The sequence below is a fragment of the Protopterus annectens genome, chromosome 7.part1 (assembly GCF_019279795.1).
Source record: "Protopterus annectens isolate FY-2018-M chromosome 7.part1, PAN1.0, whole genome shotgun sequence".
In the NCBI taxonomy this organism is placed as follows: Eukaryota; Metazoa; Chordata; order Ceratodontiformes; family Protopteridae; genus Protopterus; species Protopterus annectens.
In genome coordinates this window covers 384684157-384712054 of record NC_056740.1, presented here as the reverse complement: position 1 = coordinate 384712054, position 27898 = coordinate 384684157, and the positions used below count along the sequence as shown (strand labels likewise).

General features: G+C 39.4%; 1 protein-coding gene across 14 annotated transcripts in view; it reads left to right on the top strand.

The window, feature by feature from the left end:
• The window catches only part of MYO5A (myosin VA), a 4204798-nt gene that overhangs the window by 3182858 nt on the left and 994042 nt on the right, over nt 1–27898 (top strand). For all 14 annotated transcript variants that reach the window (XM_044078829.1, XM_044078834.1, XM_044078828.1 and 11 more), the window contains one exon: nt 6544–6637. In XM_044078829.1, the coding sequence (XP_043934764.1) occupies nt 6544–6637 (94 nt within the window). The remainder of the gene's footprint in view (nt 1–6543; nt 6638–27898) is intronic.

Here is a 27898-nt window from a genome sequence, read left to right as displayed (position 1 = left end):
ACCTCCCTTCACTCTCTAAATTGGCTTGAACTCCCCACTCAACATGACATTCTCCAAATCACTACAGCCCACAAATCATTGTTCCATCCTATTAACTGCCCTGCTCTTTCCAATATTCTACAACCTTATACCCCCCCTTAGATCTTCTCACCAAAACCTGATCACCGTACAAAAACCCAAGTGCCCATCAGGTCAGCTTCTCTTCTCCTTTACCCTAGCTAAAAATGGAATGCCCTACCCTCCACAATAAGGACCTGTAACAACCTTAATAACTTTAAAACCCAACTTCATTCCTACCTCTATCTAAACAGGAAATGCAACTGCACTCTTCAGCCCATACCTCTCAAGCTTTCTTTCCCCTTCACTCCGGGCTAACCTCTTTACCTTCCTAACCTTACTTTTAAATATAGATAGCATAGGTAACTAAATAGTAAAATCTTGTTATATGCTATATGCCTTTTTTTTCCTCCTGAACAAAATAGAAGTTGTTAGTGTTTATTCGTTTTTTGTAGCAACCTGTTATCTGTAATGTAAACTGTCTTTGAATTTTCATGTAATTAAACTTTGTTTCCTGTGGAGCTTTTCTCCCTGGGCCTACACTGAAAACGGGCCCCCAAGCCCAGTGGACCTCCCCAGTAATCAAACTGGAATAAATAAATAAATAAAATAAATGTAGGGATCCATTTTTATCCCCATCTTCCCTCTCAGGTGTTGTTCACAGATGCTTCAGACATGGGATGGGTGGTGATATTTGTCTCCTTAAAAGTACAGGGGATGTGGTCGCCTTGTCAGCAGAAGGAGCACATCAATATCAAAGAGATGAGAGCTCTTCTGCTGGCCCTAAAGGCTCCTCTTTTATGTCCAGGCCCTATCAAGGTGTTCACAGACAATACCATAGTGATGTGGTTTATCAACAAACAGGCAGGAATGAGATCTTATCTTCTTTGCCAGTTGACACTTCTGGTATGGGATCTTGCTGTCAAGTATCAAGTGACTCTTCAGGCAGTTTATATCTCTTCTGGTCAGAACTTTGTGGCAGATGCTCTGAGCAGGTCCTTAACTTAGTCCCACGAATGGATGCTTCACAGGGATGTGTTTCTGGAAATTATCCACCAGTGGGGTACTTCTCAAGTGGATACTTTTGCCTCCCCTCTGAACAGACAACCTTCCTCTGTTTAGTGCCATAGTTCCCAGGTCCTGTGGTGTGGAAGGGGGACACCCTGTCATTTTCTTGAGAGAGGATGTTTCTTTATGCATTCCCCTCCCCTTCCTCTTATTCCTAAGGTCCTGTTCAAGATTCAAAAGGATGCTCCCAAAGTCTTGTTGGTGACTCCCTCTCGGCCGCGACAGCACTGGTTCCCTCTACTTCTGAATCTAGCCAAGGGCAATTATCACAAGTTACCTCACAGGGTGGATCTCATCACACAAGACAAGGGATCTCTCATCCATCCTCACATGTCGACGCTTCATCTGACACTGTGGGTGATAGGATTTTGATGCCTCACAGACACCTTTTTTTCTGAGGACAGGCTGCAAGTCCTGCAGGAAGCCAGGAAACCTACTGCTATGAAATCCTAAGTATCCAAATTGAAGAGGTTTTCTATTTGGTGCCTCTCTCGTAACCTGGACCCACTTACTGTAGATGTTCCTTTGGTACTCTCTTATTTGTGCGAGTTGCTCAATGCTGGCTTGGCCGATACTTCTAAGGCCCATTTATCAGCTGTCTCTGCTTGCCTGCCTTTTTCTCCTTGTCTAGCTTCTAGATTTGAGGTTAAACAATTCTTAAAGGCGCCCTTAATATTATATCTCCCAGAAAGCCTGTTCCTCCTCCCTGGGATCTTAATTTTGTTTTGGAGAAACTGATTCAGGCTTCTTTTGAGCCTGCTGCTTCAGCTTCCGTGCAGCATTGTTCCTGGATGACTGTTCTTTTGTTAGCTCTTGCTTCTGCCAGACAGGTGTCGGAGCTGCAGGCCATTATGGCTTGTCTGCCTTTTTTGGTCTTTCATGAGGACAAGAGTGTCCTTGTGCACTAACCTTTATTTATGCCTAAGGTGGCAAATGAGCTATCACTGAATCAGTCTATTAATCTGCCTACTTTTTTCCCCTGTCCTCAATCTGACAGAGGGTGCTGCATACTTTGGACGTGCATAGGCAACTCAGCATTCATTTGGATAATACTAAAGCTATTAGAAAATCTGATCAGTTATTTGTTTCTTTTCATTCTAGATCTTTGAGACGTGCTGTATCCAAGCAAACTATTTTTTCTTGGACTTCAAAGGCTATTTCCTTGTGTTAAGCTTTTCATGGCAAGAGCCTTCCTTCTTCAGTTAAGGCTCATTCTACTAGAGCTGTGGCTTCTTCGGGTGCTTTTTTCAGGGGCTTAGATATTAATTGTATTCTTGAGGCAGCAACTTGGACTTCTGTGCATACCTTTACCAAGCACTACATGTTAGATGGTATTTCTAGAGCTAGAGCTGATTTTGCTAGTGCCATTATTCATTGCTTTTTAGTGGACTCTTCTGCGTCTTCCCCCTTCCCATTTTTCCTCTTGAGTTGTGACACTCTCCCAGCTGTTAATTCATTCACTCCAATGGAGCTCAGGAAGTTTTCACTGTAACTTCCAATCATAGCCGGCCTTAGGCATAGGCCAACTAGGTGGCTGCCTAAGGTGTTGCTCTAGCAGGGGCGCTTTTCGAGAATTTATTTGGTGTAAGTAGACCAGGATGGGTGGTGTGGTGGGGGCACTGTGGAGCCCTTTTGCCTAAGGCACCAGTTGATCTAAGGCCACTCCTGCTTCCAGTGGGCAGAGCCTAAGCCTTTTGACGGAATCAAATTATATCCTTACATTTCAAACAAATGTTCTTAGTTCTGGAACCACAGTGTTTATGAAAGAAGTAAAAATGGCAAACCCTTCAGCACAAACTATTTTTATAGTGGTAGTATTCTTTAGGTTCTAGGTCTTAAGTCACAATAAATACAGTAACTATTATATTTATAATATTTTGTAAACTTACAATATCTCAGCAACCACTCAAGATATACACACATTGTTAGCAGCATTTTATTCATCTAGCTGAGAGCTTTCATATGAGGTAAAGGAGTTCTGTCTGTGTTACTTGATTGTTGAGATATTTAGGAAAATGTGAAAATTATATTCATGTAAATATCATAAAAAACAACAGTTAATATTTATTTACTGTACCTGCACTAGACAGAGGTCAAATATTAATGCACTTGAGCTTGCCATTGTGTAAGCTTTAAGATTAAGTATTTTAAAACCATGTACATAGCATGGTTTTGGAATTATTGATGCAAATATGAAGAAGTAATAATTGGCACCTAGAGGCGTCAGTAGGAGTTAACTACAGATGCACCTGGAGGCTTCACTCAGATGTAATGAGTTGGAGTATTGCAGCAGTGATTTTATTTTTTTATTTAACATTTGTTTTCCGGGAAAGTCCAACTTGCAACAAGCCAATTTTCAGCGGACGCCTGGGGAGAAACGCTCCAGACGCATGTCTTTGTAACGTGGGAGGAAACCGGAGCACCGGGAGAAAACTCGCACGAATGCAGGGAGGATGTACAGACTCTGCACAGAGGCACTCCAGATGAGAATCAAACCAGAAAACCTCTTGCTGTGTGGCAACAACATTAACTACTGGACCATCCAATGAATGTAAGGACATAGTACAATTGTGTAAAATCTTACCAAAACCGTAGATGTCCTTGGCTTCACTGCTGCAATATTTGTTCGCTCCCTCCCTACATCCCCCTAGTCTTTTGCCTTCCTGGATGTACAGGATACCTGTTGGGTGTCTTGGATTGTGTTGTTACTGGGGCATTCAGTTCTGATTATGGTAGGCCTGTATGTCACCTTTATGCCCTATGCTACACAAGGAGCATTTGGGCGATGTTTGACGTACCTTTTAAAAGCAACAAGTAGTCTTTGGTAGACTGGCCGGACATTCAGGCTTCCATGGCGGGGAATCCCCATCTGTTAAGAATACTGCAGCAGTGAAGGTAAGGACATCTACCATTATGGTAAGATTTTACACAGCTGTACTCTCCCTCTTCTTCTCCATTTGGCCAAGGACAATCATCACAAGTTACCTCACAGGGTGGACTTACTCACACAAGGCAAACAATCTCTCATCCATCCCCATCTGTTCCCTCTTTAGCTGACACTGTGGGTGATAAGTTTTTGATTCCTCATAGGCACCTTTTTTTCTGAGGATGTGCTTAGGGTCTTGCAGGAGGCCAGGAAGCCCATTACTAGGAAATCTTATGTATCCCAATGGAAGAGGTTTTCTGTTTGGTCTCTTTCTTGTAACCTGGATCCACTTTCTGTGGGTGTTCCTTTGGTTCTTTCTTATCTGTGTGAACTGCCATTTGCTGACTTGTCTTATTCTTCTGCTTATGCCCACTTATCAGCTATTTCTGCTTATCTGCCTTTATCACCTCCTTTAGCTTCTAGATTTAAAGCTAAACAATTCCTTAAAGGCATTCTTCATATTAGGCCTCTCAGGAAGCCTGTTTCTCCTGACTGGGATCTTAATTTTGTTTTAGAAAAATTGACCCAGGCTCCTTTTGAGCATGCAGCCTCAACTTCCTTGCAACATTGCTCTTGGAAAACTGTACTTTTATTAGCCTTTACATCTGCCAGATGGGTATCTGAGCTTCAAGTCCTTATTGCTTGTCCTCCTTTTTAGTGTTTCATAAGGACAGGGTGTCCCTTCATATTAATCCTTCTTTTATGCCCAAGGTGGTGAATTAGTTATCTCTTGATCAGTGTATACATTTGCCCACTTTTTTCCCCTTCTCCGCAGTCTGCCAGTGAGAAGGTGCTGCACATGTTGGATGTGCATAGACAACTCAGATGTTATTTGGATAAGACTAAGACTATTAGGAAATCTGATCATCTCTTTGTTACTTTTCATCCTAGGTCATTAGGATTGGCTGTGTCCAGGCAAACTATTTCTTCTTGGATTTCTAAAGCTATTTATTTTTGTTACTCCTTTTATAATAACAGCCTGCCTTCTTCTGTTAAGCCTCATTCTACTAGAACTGTGAATTATTTTGGTGCTTTTTTCAAGGGTTTAGATACTAACTCTGTTCTTGAAGCGGCTACCTGGACTTCTGTGCATACATTTACCAAGCACTACATGTTGGATGGAATTTCCAGAGCTAGAGCTGGTTTTGCTACGGCCAACCTTCATGGCTTACTAGAGAGTTTTGCTGGTCCTTTCTCCTCCCTGTCTGCTTCCTGAGCTTTGGCACTTTTTTTTTTGTAATGAATACTGCAACAGTGAAATGGAAGGCCATAATACAAAAATGTTACCATAACTGTAGATGGCCTTCTTTTCACTGTTGCAGTATTCATTCCCTTCCTCCTCCCCCTGGTCCCATTTCTCATTTTCTATTACCTCTATACTCTTTGGAATGGCATTCCTACTGGGGTTCTCGGTTCTGAGGATGGTACTTCCGGATGTCACCTTTATGCCCTATGGTACATGAGGAGCATATGTGTGATGTACGGCATACCTTAAAGCAACCTAAAGGCTTTGGTGTACTGTCTGGACGTCAGGAAGCCCTTAGGAGGGGATCCCAATTTTAATGAATACTGCAACAGTGAAGAGAAGGATATCTACTATTTTGGTAAGATTTTACACAACTGTACTTTTTATACATGTGTTGTCTAATGTGCAGCTGGTGTAATTACTTGCAAAACCAGAGTAATATGGTTGTACCTGTGTATCCCAGGGAAGTGACTGGGCTGCAGAATTTTGAACAAGCTGCAATTTGTCAAGCTGTGTGTCTTGCAGTTCTAGATAATAGGGGGTTGCAGTTATTCAAATTTGAAATTAGGGCATGTACCAATACTAGGGTACTTTGAAGATAGAATAAGATGATGGATGAAAGCAAGGTTCCTGAGATGTTAATAACACAGGTGCATTTGCAAGCCTCAAGTGTTTCAATTAGCTAAAACTATGTTCATTACTTAACTTGTCAGTGGTTTGAATACCAGCACCAGATATGCTGCTGCTTTTATTGTATGGTTTCAAAGCCCTTTCCTTTGAAAAGATATACATCACTGGATCAAAAGAAAATTACATTTTTTGTTGATGTCCTCCATGTGGTATGAAGAGAACTTGCTTCTTCTCTAAAAGACCTCTAGGTTTGCTGCTTCTGGTGTCCCTGGAGACATTTTTATTTTGCTTGCTTAGGGGAATGTGAAGGCAATGAGACCACTCGCTTCTTTTCACTGTGGAACTTAATGCCTGCCTGAATTTCTGATTGTTCTTAACTGGACTTGTGATTATTCTGGTTGGGGCTGGGATGTTTTCTTTCTTGATATTGTATAGATCAGCCAAAGGCTAATGTGTTACATCAAGATTTTATAAACTATGCCTCATTTTCATGCATTAGTATTTATTACACATACATGACACGTGCATTTGTAGCATAGCTATTCTCATATTGTAATGATGGGAAAGGCAATACCTTCAGTCATTTATAGTGTGATCTGTTGCTTGTACTTCCCAGCTTGTGACGGAGCTTAAAGAACAGAACACGTTGCTGAAGAGTGAAAAGGATGAGCTCAATCAGCGCCTCCAACAACAGGCAAAGGAAATGACAGGTAGTTTGTTTTACTGTCTCTAATATGGGGAATTGGCACCGTTGTAAGAAAGTAGAATTTGACACTGTTCATTCAAGGATTATTTTTCTTGATTATTTTGAGAGACTGAAAGCAGATCTGGATTAAACTTCTGCTTAAAGGTGCACTGGGTAAAAGATACATATTCTAATACATTATGGAGCAGTGTGACATGCTGTAGTATGTAGTTTTGCATTTATATTAAGATACAGAAACATCTCTATTTTTGTACATTGTAGTACAAATGGATTTCATGGTCCCAGCAAGTAAGATAAACATGTTGTGCACAATTTCTAAAACTAGTCCTGAAGCAGGGGCATTTGATTTCTAAGTGAAGTCTTTTCACTGCAGTCTGTTCAGCAGTGGAGACTTAAACTGCTGAAATCTGCTATTACTAAGATGTCAGTGGCAAACTCAAAATTATATGCAAAATGACAGCAGACAATTACCTTTAGTTCCTTCTTCTCCGTTAGAAGTGCAGGTGTAGTCAAAGTAACTTTATTGTTGTTAAGAATCAAACAAGTGCAAAAACTGAATGAAATTCCATATCTCCGCACTCAAATGCTCAGATATCACATAGACTTAATAGGACAAGACATTAATACATATATAACTACTTACTGTATACCATAATGTTCTAGCTAGATAATCCTAATATTGCACATGAATTAAACTCACTTTAACATTTATTATACAGTGATCTGTCTGCTTGCTTGAGTATTGCACAGTACTGAGGTAAGACATTGCATTAAAGACTTACATTGAGTTTTGCCCAGAATGAGACATTCATGAGTATTGCACTGTGACTGAGTTGCAGACTAGCATTAGATATTGCACTATAATTAGACATTTTTCTGGCCTTACTACTGCCCCTGATGACCAGTGATTTGGCTTAACTTAGAGTATTGCACTGATATTGGATTGATATGGGCAGTCAAGTTATTGCACAATTTGAGACGGTCTTCCACATTGAACTGATGGTCCAGATGGTTGGCATGGAGCATGATTGTTGCCAGAGTTTAGCAGTCTGATGGCCTGTGGGAAAAAGCTGTTTCTGAATCTCGTAGTTCTGCATGTTATGCTACAGAAGTGCTTGCCAGATGATAGGTACGCGAACAGTCTGTGAGCAGGGTGGGTGCAGTCCTTAATTATTCCTTTGGCCCTGCCTCGATATCTGGACATGGGGAGGTCATGGATGGCTGGTAGGGTGGTCTTGATTCTGTCGGCTGCCTTCACCACTCTTTTGAGAGCCTTGCGCTCAGAAATAAAGCAGCTTCCATGCCACACTGTGAGGTTATCAGGATGGTTTCTATTGTCCCTCTGCAGAAGGTTGTGAGAACTTTTGATGGTATATTTTCTGTCCTGAACCTTCTCAAAAAGTGTAGTCTTTGATGTGCCTTCCTGACAACGGCATTTGTATTGGTAGACCAGGACAAGTCCTCATCAGTATGCACCCCCAGAAACTTCACGCTACTCACTCTCTCTACTGTTTCTCTATTGATGGATTGAGGAGAATGTTCCGTGCATTTTTTCCTGTAGTCCTCAATTATTGCCTTTGTTTTGTTCGCATTTAGTGCTAAGTTATTACTGTCACACCAGGTAATCAGTTGTTATCCCTCAGCCATGTATACCGCCTCATCATCGTTGCTGATGATGCCCACCACTGTTGTGTCATCAGCAAACTTGATGATATGGTTAGTGTTCTACCTCACTGTGCAGTCATGTGTTAGCAAGATGAACAGCAAGAGACAAGGGCCTTGAGGAATTCCAGTATTCAGAGTGATGCAGTCTGAAGAGTTATTTCCTGTGCACACTTTCTGAGGTCTGTCCATGAGAAAGCACAGATTCCAGTTAAAGTGGTGTGTTGATGCCTAGTTGAAGCAGCTTCATTACCAGCTGTATAGGGATGACTATTAAAAGCAGAGCTGAAGTCAATGAATAGTAACCTCATGTAGCTGGTTTTATTTTCTAGATGGTCTAGCGATAAGTAAAGTGCCAGTGCTGTGGCGTCTGCAGTAGAATGGTGTGCTCAGTAAGCAAACTGCAGTGGGTCAAGATCCGCAGGTTGCTTTGATGTTGTTGCTTCTTTGACCAGCCTCTCATAGCTTTTCAGCACAATGAAGGCTAGGGCTACAGGGCGGTAGTCATTGAGGCATGATGGTGGTGACTTCTTTGGTAGTGGTGGTGGTGTGTTTTTGAAGCATTTGGGAACTATTTCCTGACTCAGAGAGATATTAATGATATCTATGAGGACATCTGTTGAATTGCACAGTGTCTGAGTACTTGCCAGAAGACTGTTGTCAGGCCCAGCATTTTTTCTCAGGTTAACCCTGTGCAATATCCTCTGGACATTAGCAGGATTGAAGATGAGCGCCTCTTTGATTTGACCGATGGGCATTTTCGTCGCTGTTGTTTTGTTGCCTACTTCAAATCTGAAGTAGACATTGATTATGTTAAGGAATTCCTTATTGTCCTCACAATGTGAAGATAAGAGCCTGTAGTTTGTTTGCTGGATACCTTGCCATAGACACCTGGAGTCTTTTTGCTCAGAGAAGTAGCTCTGGATCTTCCAACCGTAGGCACATTTTGGTTCTCTCACTCCTTTGTTCAGATTTTCTCTGGCTGTTCTGAGGGCATCCCTGTCTCCAGACTTAAGGGCTGCATTCCTTGCTTTCAGGAGCGCATACACCTCACTAATCAACCAGGGTTTCTGGTGCCACATATGATCATGTTTTTGGTGACTGTTAATATCATCTATAGATTTTAAGACGTAGCCCATCACCACCTCAATGTACTCCTCTAGGTTGATACATTGATTCACAGTAGCTGCCTCTTTAAATGTACTCCAGTCTGTACTCTCGAAACAGTCTTGAGTGCCAAGACAGCACCCTTTGGCCATATCTTTACTTGTTTCACTGTTGGTTCCCCCTAGTTAGCATCAGTTTATATGCTGGTAGCAACATGATGGAGAGATGGTCAGAGTTGCCTAGGTGTGGGTGAGGCACTGCCTTATGTACTAGCTTAACAATGTTGTAGACCTTATCCAGTATATTTTCTCCCCTGGTTGCAAAGTCTGCATGCTGGAAGAAAGGAGGCAAAAACTGTTTTCAGGTTGGCTTGGTTGAAGTCACCTGCCACTATATGAACACATTCAGGGTTTCAGTTTTGCAGCTCATTTATAGCCTGGTGTAATGTGTTCAGTGCCTCATTTGTATTGGCACTGGGAGGAATGTAGATGCTGTGATGTTGATACTGTGGAATTCTCTTGGTAGATAAAATGGTGTACATTTCAGTGACATGAGTTCTGTACTTTTAGAACCAAACCTGCTGCTATGCGCGCAAGTCAATGCACACCCAAAGTATTCAATATTAACAACAGGAGGCCAGCAAAAAATGTGTCAGATGAGAAAGAAAAACACTAAGAATGATACATAGGTATCAGACTATAATTTATTATTCAGACCGGTTTCGGCAGAACAATGCCTTCTTCAGTGTAGAAATAAGTTAAAGATTCAACAGTAAACCTCATGAATATTTATAGACAACCCCCACCAATGAGATCCAAGATAATTACCACTAGTACTAATACATGAATTGAAATCAAAAGAAAAACAAGTGAAAGAAAACAAAATACATATATAAAATATAAAAATAAATATAAATGACCATTTGGAGACAAAACTACCAAAAAAATTTTGCCCAGGAATAAAACATATATATGTGCACTATAAATGTACAATATTGTCCCCCGGAACAATAATTTCTGCAGGAATAGAATGTATGCACTGTTAATGGGAAAACAATAAATGAAACAAAACCATCAAGGCAATGTTCAAAACGTATACCAAAAAATAAAATAAATGGGCAATAGCAAAATGTTCCATTCATAAAAATTGTGGTTATAAATGGTCGTTGAGTCCTGGTGAAAACAAAGCACCCAATGTGATGATACAGTATTTTTCTTTGTAGTTGAGTATATTGTGCCATCCCTGAGGATTGCTACGATCACCAATAATCCTATCTATAACCATGAAAGTAAATTGTGCATCGGGGTGTTTCAATGTATGGCGATACAAAGCATTGGTTTCTTTCTGGGTTTTGATATCAGATCTGTGTTCGTTAATACGTGTTCTGAGTGGTCTAGAGGTCTGGCCTACATAAAAGGCTTGACACCGACAGGTTGCCAGGTAGACCACCCAGCTGCTATTGCAGTTACCAAACATTTTGCACTGATATACTCTACTAGTATTGCGACTAGTGAACTGTTTAAGTTTTCTGACTTGTTTACAGGAACCACAATGACCACAGGGGAATGTGCCCACTAATTCATCACCAGACATAGTCAACTGTTTGTATATGGCTCCCCCACTTTCTATATGTTTGAAATGAGAAAATATGGAACCCAATGTTTTGCCTCTTCTAAATGACAATCGACACTGTGAACCCAGTATGGACCTCAAGTGTTCATTGGCCATAAGAATGTTCCAATGTCTGTTAACAACTCCCTTAATAGCATATGAATTTCTGCCAAAAGTAGTAACAAACCTGACAATAGAGTCTGGGGTGTAACTGTCCTGTATTTTATATTGTAATAAAGTATTTCTGTCAGTGTTAGTAGTCCAGGTCCAAGCCCTGGTAATGTCCAGGTGTCCGTATCCTCTGTTAGCAAATCTATGATAAAGATCTAAACTGGCTCTGTCATAATCCAATTGTGTGGAACTAGGGCGTTTCATGCGCATAAATTGTGACTTCAGGATGTTGTGGATGGTGTGGCGTGGGTGCATGCTGGAAGCATGCAATAAGGTGTTGTATTGAGGATATTTACGGTAAATCCTGGTGTTCAGTGTATGATCCCGATTCCCGATTCCTGATGACTGTGACATCCAAAAAATTGATGCTTACAAGATCAAATGTTACCGTAAACTCAATCCCCCAGATATTATGATTGAGATATTCAACAAATTCCTGCAGATACCTGGCATCTGCCCGCCACACCATCCAGCAATCATCCAAGTATCTGCGCCATATATCAATTTCCACTAAATAGATGTTATGTAATGGATCATAGATCATGCATTCCTCAAAGAATGTCATAAACAGATCAGCATATATGGGAGCAAATGATGCTCCCATAGCCGTACCCTGGAGTTGCCAAAAACATTGCCCTTGGAAGTAAAAGGCATTCTTATTGAGAACGTGTTCAGTCATGCAAATAAGTAGGGTATTGAACCCAGGTGAATACAGGGCAGCTCTGTCTAACCAATACTGTAAGGCCTGTAAACCAGCCCAGTGTGGAATGCTGGTGTACAAGGCCTTAACATCCAATGAATACATAAGCCATCCAGGTTCTAATTGGCTATCCTGAATAATCTGTAAAAATTGAGTCGTGTCCTGCAGTCTGGCCCGGACAAAACCCAAGAGTGGTTTGAGATATTGTGTAAGGAAGGCAGATAATGGTTCCGTCAAGGAACCTATGCCTGATACAGTAGGTCTGCCAGGAGGATTGGTAATGGATTTGTATATCTTAGGAAGCAAGTAAAGGATTTGTTTTTAAGGGTCTTTAACAGTAAGTTGCGAAACACAATTCTTGCTTATAATACCTTCCTCAAGGGCCAGATTCAGGAACAAATCTATTTCCTGCTTAAAGTTCTTAGTGGGATCAATGGCCATGTTCATATAACATCTATTGTCAGACAGTTGTATTTTGCCTTCACTCAAATATGTGCTCATATTCATAACTACCACCGCACCACCCTTATCAGCAGGTAAGATAGCAGTATTGTGATTGTCACGTAGCTCCTGCAGAGCTGAAATATCCTGCGGTGATAGATTATGTCTCAATATATCATGCTCCCTATGTTCAAAATGTAAGTCCCTAAGTACAGATTGCATGAAAATTGAAACGTGTCTATTCATCTGTGGCTGAAAATCCGATTTATTGAATCTGAAATCATTAGATCTTTGAGACTCCCTATCGGCAAAAAACAATTTCAGATTCAGATTTCGACAGAAACTCATAACATCAGTTACAATATGATACTCATTGCAAAAAAACCCCGGTACAAAACTTAATCCTTTATTCAAAAGATGTTGCTGTTGTGAAGTCAGAGTTACATTAGACAAATTCAAAACATTCTGAAAATCCTCATTATTATCATTATTTACGTGAGAAAATTCTGAATCACTCCTTCCAGGGAGTTGGGCACATTGACTACTTTTGTGTTTGCATCCACCCCGACGCCTGGGGCCATATCTAAAGGGGTAATTCTATTAGGTTTTTTCCTATGTGGTGAATCCCTGTTGCCTGAGCATTCATAATCGGTACATGAGGAATCCTCCCCTGATGTGCTGGCACTGGGTTTCTCTCTATTTCTCAAAATAAACCTCTGTCTTTTTTTGGTGGTAGGAGTAGAAGTGGATCCTGGACTGACGCCCATGAATCTAACTGTCTTATTGAAGTCAAAAGGACGTCCCCTTTGATAATCCATATAATCCCTTTTAAACTTTTTAATTTTCCTGTCCTTGGTTGTTTTCTCATGGTTTGTGAGTTCATGTGAGAGTTTCTTGATAGAATCCTGAAATGTAGGATCAGACTCATATTTTTTACATTCTGTACACATGGTTTTAACTTCCTGTAGGTTAATGTCCACCATTCTCTCATAATACTGGGCCAGTATATTAACAAATAACATGGACCCCTTTTGTAAAGCTTCATGCCACTCATGATGCAATCTGTCCTCTGGTCTGCCAACTAACGGTTGTAACTGTATTCTAAGGCCCCTAGGGGCAATATTTTTAAGATAGGCACGAAATAATCACACGTGCCAAATGTTGGATCTGAGATTTTTAAGTCCCTTGGTAAGGGAATTGAAAGCCAATTCACAATCTATAGCTGATTGTTGTCCTGACCCATTTAGATTGTTGCCTAGCGAAGACTGGATCCCAAATACCCCAATGTCCTCCCGATCGGCACACAATCCTGTTAAAATATTGTCTAGGTCCATGCTGTTAATATAAAATGAGTACCACAGAACAAGCTACAAGAACCACAAACCTGAGAAAAGTACCAGGATTAGATATATATATATATATATATATATATATATATATATATATATATATATATATATATGTAGACCAAAAATAATCCAGAGAGATCTTGGGAGTCAGACAGGATATCATATAATAGTTCCAAGTGAACACCTAAAATAATTATGTATGAATTGAAAAATAGAAAGGAACGCCAGTGCTGAGATGAATGTTATAAAAATAAAAACTACCTGTAAACCTAAAAAATAGTTTTCAAAAATGGAATTCATAAAACAGATGCTATACAGTAACTATCGACCACAGGTAAAGCATACCTTATAGTCAGGGAAACTCAAAAACTTGAAAACACCAACAACATGTAAAAAACCATACATATAAATATAACTCCCCTTGTTGCAAATGCCTGAATATGTATTAGCCAGCAACCTGTGGAGCCCATATATTAGGTATAACAGTGTATAAGCCCAAAAGATGGGCACCTATAACACAAATGTCTAAAAGAATGTATGTAACCAATCTGTTTGTATACAGACCCACAAAAGGCCAATGGCAATCCCCACAGTAAAATTAGTTAAAAATCCAAACAGAAATTCTGTACAAATCATATACACAGCTATAGCAAGTCCTGCATAACAATTAGGCTGAAACAAATGTCCCAATAAGCCTAATTATCCATATAAGGGCATATTGAACAAATGTGCCTGATGTGAAGCTCTGACATTGATAGTAAACAACCCAATGTCACCAACCCAGAAGCCACTAAGAAGTGGTATATAATATAAACTACAATGAACCAGTACAGGTTAGACCTTGATGGTATGTAGATATAAAATGCAATATTGTTAGACCCTGAAAAATATCCTGATCACAATAATATTTGTGTTCTAAACAGACCATTCCCAGAGGGAGACAAATAGAAATAGAACACCAAATATGTAAATGGTAAATAGCCAGCAAATATAAGTAATGGCCTGCCACATATAGATGGCCCGTTCCTGTTCTAGATATTCAATAAAATGTAAAGGCCAAAGCATAAATCACTACTAAGGCATAAAATGTAAATCAAGATACAAAACTGAAAATGCTATATACATACAAGAAATATGAAATGCCAGCTATCGAAAAAAATATTAATAAAGTCCATAAACAGTTCTTTTAAGGTATAACCTTTGTCCAAAGCCACCAGAATAATCCCAACAGTCGCTCTGTCACCAAAAAATGGCAGAAACAAAAAATACACCATGCAACAGATGCTGATAGAGTTGGAAACAATTGTCTATATAAACACGCACGCTCAGTTCGAAAAGACAACTCCTAAGTCCTCAAAGTATGATGTTACCGACCTTCCCCGAACCAAAAATAGGAAATTATTGTTCCGGGGGACATTATTGTACATTTATAGTGCACATATATATGTTTTATTCCTGGGCAAAAAATTTTTGGTATTTTTGTCTCCAAATGGTCATTTATATTTATTTTTGTATTTTATATATGTATTTTGTTTTCTTTCACTTGTTTTTCTTTTGATTTCAATTCATGTATTAGTACTAGTGGTAATATATCTTGGATCTCATTGGTGGGGGTTGTCTATAAATATTGATGAGGTTTACTGTTGTATCTTTAACTTATTTCTACACTGAAGAAGGCATTGTTCTGCCGAAACCGGTCTGAATAATAAATTATAGTCTGATACCTATGTATCATTCTTAGTGTTTTTCTTTCTCATCTGACACGTTTTTTTGCTGGCCTCCTGTTGTTAATTCTGTACTTTTAGAGCAGTTTGAGGAGACAATCTCACAGATGGTACACCAGGTGTTGTTGATATATATGTAGACTCCTCCCTCTCTGAACTTCCCACTGAGAGATTGTATTTTGTATGCCCTAAAAAGTGACATCCCCTTATGTGAACTGCACTGTCATTAATGTTCAAATCCAGCTAGGTTCAGTAAAAGTAAGTACACAACAGTTCCCACCTTGTTCTGAGAAGACAGCTCTAACCCTATGTAGTCCATTTTGCTTTCCAGAGGTTGAACATTTGCCAGCAGTATGGATGGGAGTGCAGGCTTGAAGGGATGATCTTTTAGCCTTACAGTAATTCCAGCCCTGGATCCTCCTTTGCATGTTCTCTCACCTCACTTAAGTCTCCATCTCTTGCCATTAACTATCGACATTGGTTTTGTTAGTATCAGGCATTTTGGATCATGTTTAAGTATGATTCCCAGCTCTTGCAGCTCCAGGAGTGTTGTAGGTCTCACAGGCCCCACAGACAGCAGCTCATCAAACCTGAGTACGACAAGCTTAGGTGTCGAATTTCTAGAAGACACTCTCAACTATAAATTAGCTTACTGTTGGTGTTTGCTCCTGATTTTTTTTTCCTCTTAGATTAGATATAAAGTAAGACAAACAATGCACATACAAATATAGCTCATCATTGCAAGTGTGCGCATACAAAAACTTGTCCATTCCTAGTTTGTACAGAGAACATATCTGCTCCTGGTATGGGTGAAGATGTCCATGAGTTGAAAAGAGTGCCAAATTTTAATTCTGATGTATAATGCTAATCATCACTGCCTATCCATGGTCAAAAAGGCTTTATTCACTTCTGCAAAAATGCACACTGTCATTGTGGGTTAACCACACTGATTTGGGGGTAAATCTTGTTTCATGTGGTTAAATATTTCGCCTGAAGTGGGTAAATCTTGATTGTGTAGAACATCACATGAGAGGCATAATGTTTGCAACTGAAAATGTCAATATGGTTTGTTTTCATATATTTAAATGTATGATTGCCTGTGTCTTAAGTGATAATTCAATAAAGATGTTTCTTGTTTATGTGGGTAAATCCTGATTCACTTCAAGGAGTAATTATTATATCACCTGCTTGTGGTTATTTGTAAATTATATAATTATCTACTATGTAAGGTTCTGAATGTAGAAGAACTTAGGGTTTTTGCTTCAGCAGGTGGGTAATATATATTGGCATATACTTAAAAGAAATACAGCTTTACATGAACAGTTAAACCATGTACTACTCAACTATTTTGAGGAAGATTGGTGTCATTTGCTTGGGTGCTTCAATAACTGCTCCTAACAGGGCTGTTTTTTTCTTTTTATGTAAATATACTGTCATGTTAACACTCCAGCGGCTGTAGCTAGACTTATGCAGTGCATTGCAGAGCACTGCACATATCCATCTCCTTTTTTTAGCACACTTTTTCTGTGGTTCTTGTAGCGCATTGCTGCATTTGACTTGGCTTTGCACATTGTTTGTAAGGTGCTCAGGAGGAGTAGAAGGAGTAGTGGAAGAATAATACTGCACCATCTGAGTGTCCTGATAGTAGCAGCATACTCTGTTTGTAGTCCTGCTCCTGCTCCCACCCCTCCTAAACTTCCTCTACATCCACTTTGAAATCAAACTTTACATCTCAAAAGCTCTAGCTTTCCCCTTCTGTTCTTCTCCTACTTTGTCTCCCACAATTTCTCCATAAAATTTTCTGTTTAACTCTTCAAAAATCTAATTAACCCTTCAGTCTTGTTGTTTTTATAATGTTTAAATTGTGTAATAACTATGATATTTTGTGTAAAAATCTGTAAAACCTCAGTTACTGTTATTAGAATTTCTTATATTATAATTGTATTAACCACCTAGATATATTTTTTATGTATGTACTTGGAACTTTTCTTCCCGGGCCTCCATTGAAAAAGGACTCACTATGGCCCAATGAACTTTCCCGATTAACAAATTGCAAATAAATAAAAATAGTCTGCAACTCACAGGCATTAATCTTTGTAGGGGATAAGTCATCTCCCATTTTCAGAAATCAGAGTCTCTAACCAACAGTTCACCCAGGGTCTCTTTTTTAATTTAAAATGAGAAACATCTTTATTAAATTATCACTTAAGGCATAGGCAATAATACATTTATGTAAATGAGAACAAACCACATTGACATAATATCAGCTGCAAGCATTTTACATCACAAAGCGTATTGACATAATCCTAGTTGCAAACATCATACATCACTTATAATCTCCCCAGTCATTGTCAGTCAAACATTACATAGCTCATTTAGGTCCTGCCTTCTTTTAAACCTCAATCTTACCCTGTATGTTTTGTTCCCAAAATTCCCATTTTCATATGTAATTTGCTCCTTCTCTTTAAAGATCCCAGTTCCAGTTGTTTTATCTCTGTTACCGTGTTCACTACTTCTAGTACAGTTGATTTAGACTTTGATTTCAATTTTCTAGTAATTGCTTTTTTGGCAGCCACCAAAGTTAGAATCAGCAAGCCCTGACTATGTCTAGGCAGTTCTGATTTTATGTTATAGCTCAGAAAAATAATTTCCCTAGTTACACCAATTTGCTCACCCAGTATCGCTGACAGAGTAGTCTGCAGAGAAACTTTAAAGTCTACCAACTCATTACACTCCCAGAAAATATGTTCCCCATTACACCTCCAACAGTTCTGTCTACATGAGTAAAAATTCTCTGGAGTCTACTTGGGATATTAAAATATCTATGTAAACATTTCCAAGCAAAAATCCTCACTCTTCTACATTTTTTGCCTATTTGGGACGCATACGTATATCCCCTCACTGTTTTCTTTGTGAATTGCTTATCCAGTCGCTCTTCCCAGTCCTTTCTAAACTCCTCTGATTAATTCTTATAGTATGCAATATGTTATATGCATTACTAATTATTCCTTTTTTAATGTCAGCTTCTGTTCTAGATTATACTAAAAGCTGTACCAGTGCTGGTCTTTCACTTAGGATTCCCATATTTCTTTATCTTTACCTATACTCTGATATCAATCATTGATAGGGAAGGCAGTCTCTAACCTGAAGTCCAAAAAAATTCTTGATGTCTTCCCATTCTATTACCTTTCCCTTCTCTAGTTATTTACTCCTAATACCTTGGTTTCTTTGCCAGTTTTCTCCAGTGAATACCAGTCCCCTCTTGCCTATTGCCTATATCCGTAATTGCAGTCATCCCTATCGACAGAATCTCCTTCCTCCGTTCCCATGTTGGCTTAGTTCTTGGAATACTTTCTGCTACTTTATGAATGTAATATTCTGTATGATTTTTGTTGTTCTCCTGAAGGATCTACATCCAGCATCCCAGTGTCTCCTTGTTTTTTGAGCTTTCCCCTCTGTTTCATCATCATCCCTTTCCACTTTGAAATATAGGTTTCTGCTTCTGCTATGTATAGGAGCCTTAACTGTGTAGCTCTAAAATACCCTGTCAAATCGAGTAATCCCAGTCCACCTTGCTCTGTCTAAAGAAGCAGCTTATCTCACTTGACTCTTGCTGTCTTCCTCTCCCAAATAAAATCCTTTATCTCTTTATTAATTGCTACCCACAACTTCTCCTCTGTTGATAAAAATATACCTGACCTGTGTACAAGACTAAAGGAACTAAAAACATTTTATCTTGCTATCCATATCTGTATAACACAGCTTCCAATTTCTAATTTTTTGCATTGTCTTTTTAGTCTCTTCCCACAATATCCTTAGCTGACACACATGAATCATTTTTAATCCATACTTTTAAATACTTCATTTTATTATGTCCTCATAAATATGGATTTTGCTGAACCAATTTGTGTGTGAGTACACAATTTACCGCCATTGCCTTTGTTTTAGCTTCATTAATTTTTTATCCCGAAAAGATTTGAAACTGTCTCAAAATCTTACACAACACTGTAATGTCCTTTTCTGGTTGTGCCAGGTATAAAATATCATCTGTAATAGAGCCAGCTTTTGTAGAGTACTATACCAACTATATCCTTGAATTTATTTGCCAATGGTTTTAAATATAATGCAAATAAAGAAGGAATAGGATACCCCTGCCTGTCCTTTGTGCTCAAGCAGAAATTATCAGAGAGGACCCCACCCACTTGATTTTTTGCTTCCAATCCCTCATATATCCTCCTAATCAACCTTTTAATTTTGTCAGGGAATGCAAATTCTTCCATTGCCCTGCTTATAAAGTCCCATCTTACTCTGCCAAATGCTTTCTCTTCATCAAGACCCACCAACAACAGTGGTATTTTCTTACATTCTGCTTCCCTCTGGATCGTCAAATGTTCTGTTAATGTTGTTAAATGTTTGTTTCCCCTCCACAAAACCACATTGATCCCTATCTTTCAATTTTGGCATCACTTTTACCATTCTTTTAGCCATTGTAGACATAAGCATTTTATAATCACGGTTTATTATTGAAGTGGTCCTTTATGAAACTGGATCTGATAGAGCTTTACACTCTTTAGGTATTATAGCTACCACTGCTTTCTTCCAGGATGGTGGTGGTACTTTTCTTAAAATACTGGTAAACAAAACCTTCCAGATTGTTCAGTTTCTTTCCCTCCTAGCCTCCAAATTTCCACAGGAATACCATACATTCCAGGGGACTTTTCTGCAGATTGTTTATTCATCACCATTTTTATCTCATCTCCTCCTGTACTGTCTGCCTCCTTGGCATATTTAATTCTTCCATAAACATTTCCATATGAACCTTTTATTGATGTTCATATTTCTCCGTTTTATACAGACTTTCTTAGAATTTCCAAAATATTTCTAATACCTCTACAGAATCTCTTGTTAGCTTCTTTGTTCTACGCTTCCTAAACTTGGCGACAGCCTTTCTGTTGCCTGACTCATTGTGCTAAAAGTTTTTGTGCTCTAGCGTTATTAGCAAAAACAGTTGCTTAACAGCATCAGCATCTTTCTAAACTCATTCATATTATCAAGGTAATCCCTTATTTTCTGTTTAGCATTCTGCAGTTGATCCTCTTCTAGTTCTGTGAGATTCCTCCTATTCTGCAATACTTTAACATTTGTCAGTCCCTCTAAATAAATTATTTCTTGATTGTATCTCCCTTTCTTTTATTTCCACCCTATTTTTAAACTCCACTTTAATTTTATCCCACTCCCTAGCTATATTTTCAGAAGAAATTTCTGTCTGGTCTAGAAGTTCCTGAATAATTTCTACTATAAAGTCTTTAAATTCCTCTCTTTTCAACAGATGGGTGGGAAAGTGCCAGTGTCTCATTTTTATTTCATTACCCTGTGCTTTTATTTTAACTATTATTGGTGTATGATCTGAAAGAGTTATTGGGTGTGTATGAAAACCTTCAATTAAATGCACATGTTCCTGTGAAATGTAAATTCTGTGTAGCCTAGCCCAGTTTTTCTATCTTGGGGAATAATATGTATATTCACTCTGAACTCCTAGTACTGCATTCACACCTTCCATGCCAAATATTTTCATAAATTTCTTCAAATATCTACCCTCCTTTGTTAATTCTTTCTTTTCTGGGTCCCCCAGACACATCTTCACTGTTGCAAATCAAATTCCAGTTCCCACCTGTTAGTGATATTCCTTGCTGAAAGCTGATTATTTATCCCATAATTTTCTTAAACTACATTATAATAGCTTTAGTTATAGATGGAGTATAAATACATGCCAGTGTAATCCTCCTCTCTTGCCAGTAGCCCTTTGGTACTACAAACCTACCATTATTGTCTTTTTTATCCTCTTCTTTCATTTTTTGGAGCTCTTCTTGCAGTTAATAAAAGTACTCCTGTTTTCCTTTATCCCAAGTATTCCACTGGATAACCATATTGAAAACCTTTCTTTATCAAATTCACATGTTCAGTTCTTTCCATGTGCTCCTATGGCATAGGTATTTGAACTCCGCATTTTTTAATATAGTTCACTAATCTTTCTTTTTTGTATTTATCTGCAAGACCATTGATATGTAAAGGCATTGCAGAAAGCATCATTGTATTTAGTTATTGTTCCCACCTTTTATGTGTATAAATCCTTTTTTTGTTAAATGTCTAGTTCCAGCTTTTGTGTTACATGTATACACTGTTTCACAGGTTGATCTTTTATACGGTTGTTTCTTGTCGTATTCATTTCAGCCTGTGTCACATCTTACAAAACTTTTTTCTTTTGTTGAAAACCCTTAAAAACATGCCCCAATACCCACTAAATCCTGTGAACTTAATACTAACACATAGAATTATGTCCATCTTCAAATATTGAAGTTTTCCCCTCCCAGTAGGAACAAATGTCCCAAACTGCCAGCCACACTCACAGACTTGACTTAACCAAAAAGAAAGATTATCCACGCTAAGACACATGGTGCAGCCTGTGCTTCTATTAAGTGCTGTCTGGTTTTGTCTTATCTTTATAGCTCTCCCAGCTAGGAAAACACCTAAATGCTTTCAAAAGACATCATCTCCCAGCCAGTTTCTCTTTTTTTTCCCCTAGCCTATTTCTTTGTCAAATTGTAGCCAGTTTCTCTTTATCATATTGTCTCCATGGAGACATGAGGACCAGATATAGAATTGCTGTTAAGCATGCATTTGTTTGCTAGAAAAAAAAGTCTTGTAATACTCAATATTCTTTTTCTTTTACTTCCTCTGACTTAAAACTTAATAGATCAGACCAAGGGCCCCAATTCAGTCATTCCCCCATGCAAGAATGATAACAATCACATCAATTCTTCTCTTGTCATGCTCTTCCAAAGAGACTCCTTTTCTGTTTTTTTAAACACTGCAGTACCCATAGTCCCCTCAATACTGAACAAGGAGAAAGAAAGAAGGGAGAGAAAAAAACAGGAGCACTTGTTTACAATAGTATCCCCATTACACTTAAAAACAACTGAGAAACTTTACTTTATAGCATGCAAAAAAAAAATCATACACTATAAAAATAGTACTATTAAGAAAACATTTGATGTGTTGTCCTATCTTGTCCTCATTCTTACTAGGTTGGGTTCGGATCCAGCTCTGCCTTATATACAAGCTGAAGGTTTTCTACTACCTCGTGGCTAAACCCTATCCCATCATGCACTAGAAGAGCTCCCCAGATCTCTTTGCTGCTAAACAAGGTTGGGTGCTCTTTCGGTTTTGGCTAAGTATACCTTTTCTTACTTCATATTTGTGGGAAATTTGTTTCTTGTTTTTTTCTCCAAATAACTTGTTGTGTTCCTTGTGGGTTATTTGTTATACTGCTGTTGGCCATCATTTTCCATTAGGCATTTTCCCCCCTATCTCGGCTTTCACTTTTAAATAGCCCATTTTAGTTAGAGGGCTCTCCTTTACCTTTATCTTATGCTTTTAAGGTCAGTTCATTGAAATTAGAGAACTGTTTTACCCTTAGTTAGAGGGCTTTCCCTTCCATCCCCACTTCGTGCATAGCTTGTTTAAGTTAGAGGGCTGTGCCATCCTCTCTTATTTCTCAGACAACTGTTTGTTAATTGCTGTTCTTGTTGTTGTTATGTCGTCTTCTAAAGATTCAAAACACTCTGGTTTTAAAAAATGCGAGAAATGTGGACAGAAAATGTCTCTTACTGATGGACATACTATTTGTGTGTATTGTTTAGGAGCTGTTCATCTCCAGGAGTCCTGTTCAGTCTGTCACTCTTACAGTCACAGGGTTCTTCTGGAGAAAAAGAACAAGTTGATTCTAAGAGTGCTGTTAAAAACCCCCTTCTTAGAAGCAATACAAGAAGGTCCAGGTTCTTCTGTGTCTGGCCAGTCTCCTTCCTCAAAATCAGACAAGTCTGGGAAGAGATCTTCCTCTTCTAGTGCTCCGTTGGAGCCTTCTGAAAAGATTTCCAAAGTTTCCTTTCCAGATCCTAAGGCTGTCAGATCAAAGCGGCCTACCACTTTGACTCCATAAGTTTGGGTGCCGGTGGAGTTTCTGTTGCAGAGCCGGTCTCCTGTCTTGGAACTGGCATCCCCTACCCTCGGATCACCTTTGCTCCAGCCTTCCAAGTCTCCTGCCCCCTCGACTTGGTCTTCCAGGCGCCTGTCCAATGATGTTGATCGAGTGGTGCAGAAGCTGTTAAGGACACCGGCGCTCACCAAGTTGTTATCGGATCCAACCCTGAGGGCTTTGGATCCAACCAAATCCTCCCCTTCTGCATCAATTCCTCCTCCAATCTGACCTCAGACCTTGGAGCCAGAATGTCTGGAGATGATATTGGTGGAACCGAGACCTATTTCAGGATGTTCAGATCTGAACATTGCTCTGATGTCTTAGGCTCCATTGGAACTCAAGGAGTCTAGGAGCCAACACTCTCCGGTCAGGTCTGGGGAGGTGAGTCAAATTGGACAGTTGTCAGATCTGAATTTTCCTCTTGCGGCATCAGCTTGGGTGAGCTTGGCTCCTACCTCAGCCTCAGAGCTGTCCTCCTTAGTCCTGAGCATTCCCTCTGTTTCTTCAGAGCTGGGGATTTCCTCAGAGCAGGGGCGGGGGCTTTTGAGGTAATGAGGAGAGTGCTGTCTCCACAGGCAGCTCCACTCTCATCTCTGGATATTCTTCCTCCAAAGGCACCGGTGTCTGCCTTTATACCCTTGCATCCACAGGGACGTAGAGATCCTAGGCCTCAGGACGCCGCACAGGGTGCCCCCCACTCTTTTGAAACCTCTCCAGAGTACCCCTCTGAAGAGATTATGCAAGAGGAAGCATTTGGAGTCCCCATAGGAGTCTGTCACTTTGGATACAGACTTCAATGAAGCCGAAGGATTCCCAACGGTCATCTGCTGATGATGTCTCCTTTGGAGACATCTTAGAAATACTTAGAGAGTTGGTTGTAAGTCCACTGACCCTATATCTGAAGAAGTCAGGGAATTACACTGACAAAAACGTTGTACCAGTAATTTTGACATTAATAAAATCATTTTGGTTGTGGTTGCTGTCTCTCCTATATCTGATTTTGGTTCTGTGTCGTGGATTCCATCAGTAGAGCCTCCGGTTGTTTTCCACTGACCCTTCAGTAGAGAAGTCCGTGTACCTGAAGGCCTTTGGATTTCATCCTTCCTCCACTTGGGTGCCTCTGCCTTTCGACAAACTTATGAACTTAGTTTCTTGAAAGGAGTGGGGGTCTCCAGATTCAGTGGAACCTGTTCCTCAGAGGCCAAATAAGTTCATCACCTCATCTTCAGACAAAAACGTCTTAACTAAAGGAGTCTCAGTAGATGCTGTGGTGGTGGCGGCAGCCACCAAGAAGGAACCTCAGAGACATCATCTTCTGTCCATCCACCAAACAAGGAGTCTCACACGATGGACAGATATGGAAAGTGCATTTTTTATTCAGTGACTTTTGCTTTTAGATTGCTGAATTATCTGACCCACTTTACTAGACTACAGAGAGATCTCCTGAAGGAGCTAGGAGATACCCTCCAAGGTTCAGTAGCTTAAAGGGTGTTGGAGAAAGTTTCCTCTCAGCTTTCTACCTTAAATTCAGTGGTCAGCTCCTCCATGAGACTGATTTCTTATGCTGCAGATGGAGCAAGTAGGGCAGCAGGTTCAGGAATTTCCGTAAGGGGACATTCTTGGATGTGGTTGTGTGACTTTGCAGAGCCCTTTAAATCTTCCTTTGTGAATGCCTCATTCGATGGCTCATCTCTGTTCAGGCCTAAAGTCAAGGACACACTAACCCGGTGTGAACAAGAAGGAAAGAATCTGTCGTAGGAGTCCACTTTTCCCTTCCTACCAGACCATATCCCAAAGGTCAAAAAGGAATTGGGAAAATGTGGTTTTGAAAATCCCAGAGAGCTTTCCAGGACACGTGATGATTCTTCCCCAGAGGCAGAGGGGGAAGTGGTAATGGAAGACGCCAACCACGTGGCAGAGGGGGTCCACAGAATCTGGGCGGCAGGGAATCTTTCTTTGTAAGCCCTTTCAGTGCTCCTGAAGGGAGGCCTGCCTGTCCATCTCTGGAGGCAGTTGGGGGCCGCTTATCTGGCTAAGAGTAACAAAAGACAGATGGGTACAAAGCATCATATCCAGAGGTTATTCCATACCCCTTACCTTCTTTGTCCCAAACATAAAAAAATCCCAGACATTCCACCCAGTCAAAGGAAACAGGCAACGTTAGAAATTCAAAAGTTGCTAGACAAAAGAGTCATCCAAACAGTCCCCACAGACCGGATAGGATCTGGAAATAGGATTCTTTTTAGTTCCAAAGAAAACAGGGGACTGGAGACCAATTCTGGATCTCAGCAACCTAAACAAATCTGTAAGAATGTCCAAACTCCAGATATTAACACTGCAGTCAGTACTCCCTTTTCTGGGACAAGACGATTGGATGTGCTCGATAGACCTTCAGGATGCATACTACCACATAAAAATGGACAGGTGATCCAGGAGACATCTGCACTTTTGGCTGGGAGCCAGCCACTACCAGTTTCGGGCTCTGCCCTTTGGCCTCACTACAGCCCCCATAGTGTTCACCAATTATATGGCAGTACTCGCAGCTCACATGAGACTCCTAGGATTCCGAGTCCATACTTAGACGACTGCCTCCTAACCTCCACCACCAAGCATCTACTAACAAAAGCAAAAGACACCACCTTGCAGCTCTGCTCTCACCTAGGAATCACAATAAATTATGAAAAGTCTGCCTTGCTACCATCTCAGCCTGTCATTTTTATAGGAGCAGAATTACATACAACAAGGATGATGGCCAAACTCCCTCCAGAAAGGGTACAGGTTCTACAACGTCAGATCTTAAATCTTATTAAAAGAAAAAAGCACAAACAAGGACATTCCTAATAGTCTTGGGGACCATGGCAGAGCAATAACCTTGATTCCGTTAGCACATCTGTGAAGAAAATGTCACTGAAGAAAATGTCCAAAAGTAGACCAGACAAACTCCATAGTACTATATCTGTTATACGTTATTTGTCTCGGAACAAATTCTTGCCAAACAGTTAATTCTTTCAGAGCTATTTCAATTCTATTATAACACAGCAAGACAGATGAGTAGACTAAGGCACACAAATGTCACTACCAAGTGAAACATACTGTCCAGTTTATATACTCTTTTCAACCAGTGTTATTTTTAATGTCCTTGTGACTTGTTGGTTTCTGTCTGTGTCATGAAAAAGTCCATGGTTATTTTATGCCCTTTTTTGGTCCTCGCTGTATCTGAAGACTTCACAAAAGTCTCTCCACGTCATCTTTGTGTCACTTGACCTGTCTGCATTTTATTTATTTATTTATTTCTACATCTGAAAGCCAAGAACGTCAACTTCCTTTTTTTCTATAACAGGATGCATTTACAGTAAAGCCCACAGCTATATATTATTAATATCTAAACTGAACATGTACAAGAAATAACTGTTTTTGCAAAGCAAGCCATATTATTTTGAAAACTGCTGTTTGGCCTTGCACATTTCCTTTACTGTACACACAGTATAATTTTGGGGAAAGCATTTTCATTTACACAATATCTATCTATTCCCACGTTTTTTATTTAAGACCCATGAAAATTGTAAGACAATTTACAACAAAATATGATCTTTAGTACTTTGAATCCCTTGGTCTATTGCAGCATACAAATCCCTTGCTTTCAATGCTATCTCTTTATACAATGTTACATTACCAACGGCTGTTATTTGATTAATACTTTTATTAACACAAATCTTATCATGACGATAAGAGCAATTAATGCGGAAATTATAGTACCCCACCACAGACACATAGCCATTATTACTTATCTATTTTAACTGTTTTATGCTTCCTTAAGCAAGTTGTCAGTCTTGCAGTTACACACAAGCATTTCAAAATCTTGTCAAGTTAACCCTTGCTTTACAAGGCAAAACCTTGTATTAGAAACAAGCATATTTCTTTTGCATTGCATAATTTCATTATTGCTTTGGGAAAAGAATATTTAAAAAATCAATTTACAGGAAAATGTGATCCTCTGTACTTAACAGCCTTTCTTCATTGTTAACAACAGTTACTTGTTTGACAGTTTTATAACACATCTCTTCTGTTATATTTGAGATAGCTTCATAGGTTGCATTTGCTATTAACTTTGTAACTTTCTATATTGGCTTAGTGGCACCATACCAGTCAAAATTCATTTTCTGAAATAACACCATTTCCTGTGTCCAGCTGTTTTAAAATCTTTTCCTATTTTTTTTTTATCGTGAACCTCCCTCTTTTCCTGGTGATTTTTTTTTACCGTGTCCTCTGGTAATGTGTGAGTAATTTTCATTACTGGAACTGCATACTCTATGTAACAGAATTTCTTCTCTTTCATTTCTTCCTTAAAAGAAGTATTTTATGTGTTAACTCCCATGCTATTTTTATCTTATACTCAAGCTTTTTTACATGACCAAAAATTATTTTGAAAACAGTATCCCTTTTCCTATTTTTCTCAACTGTA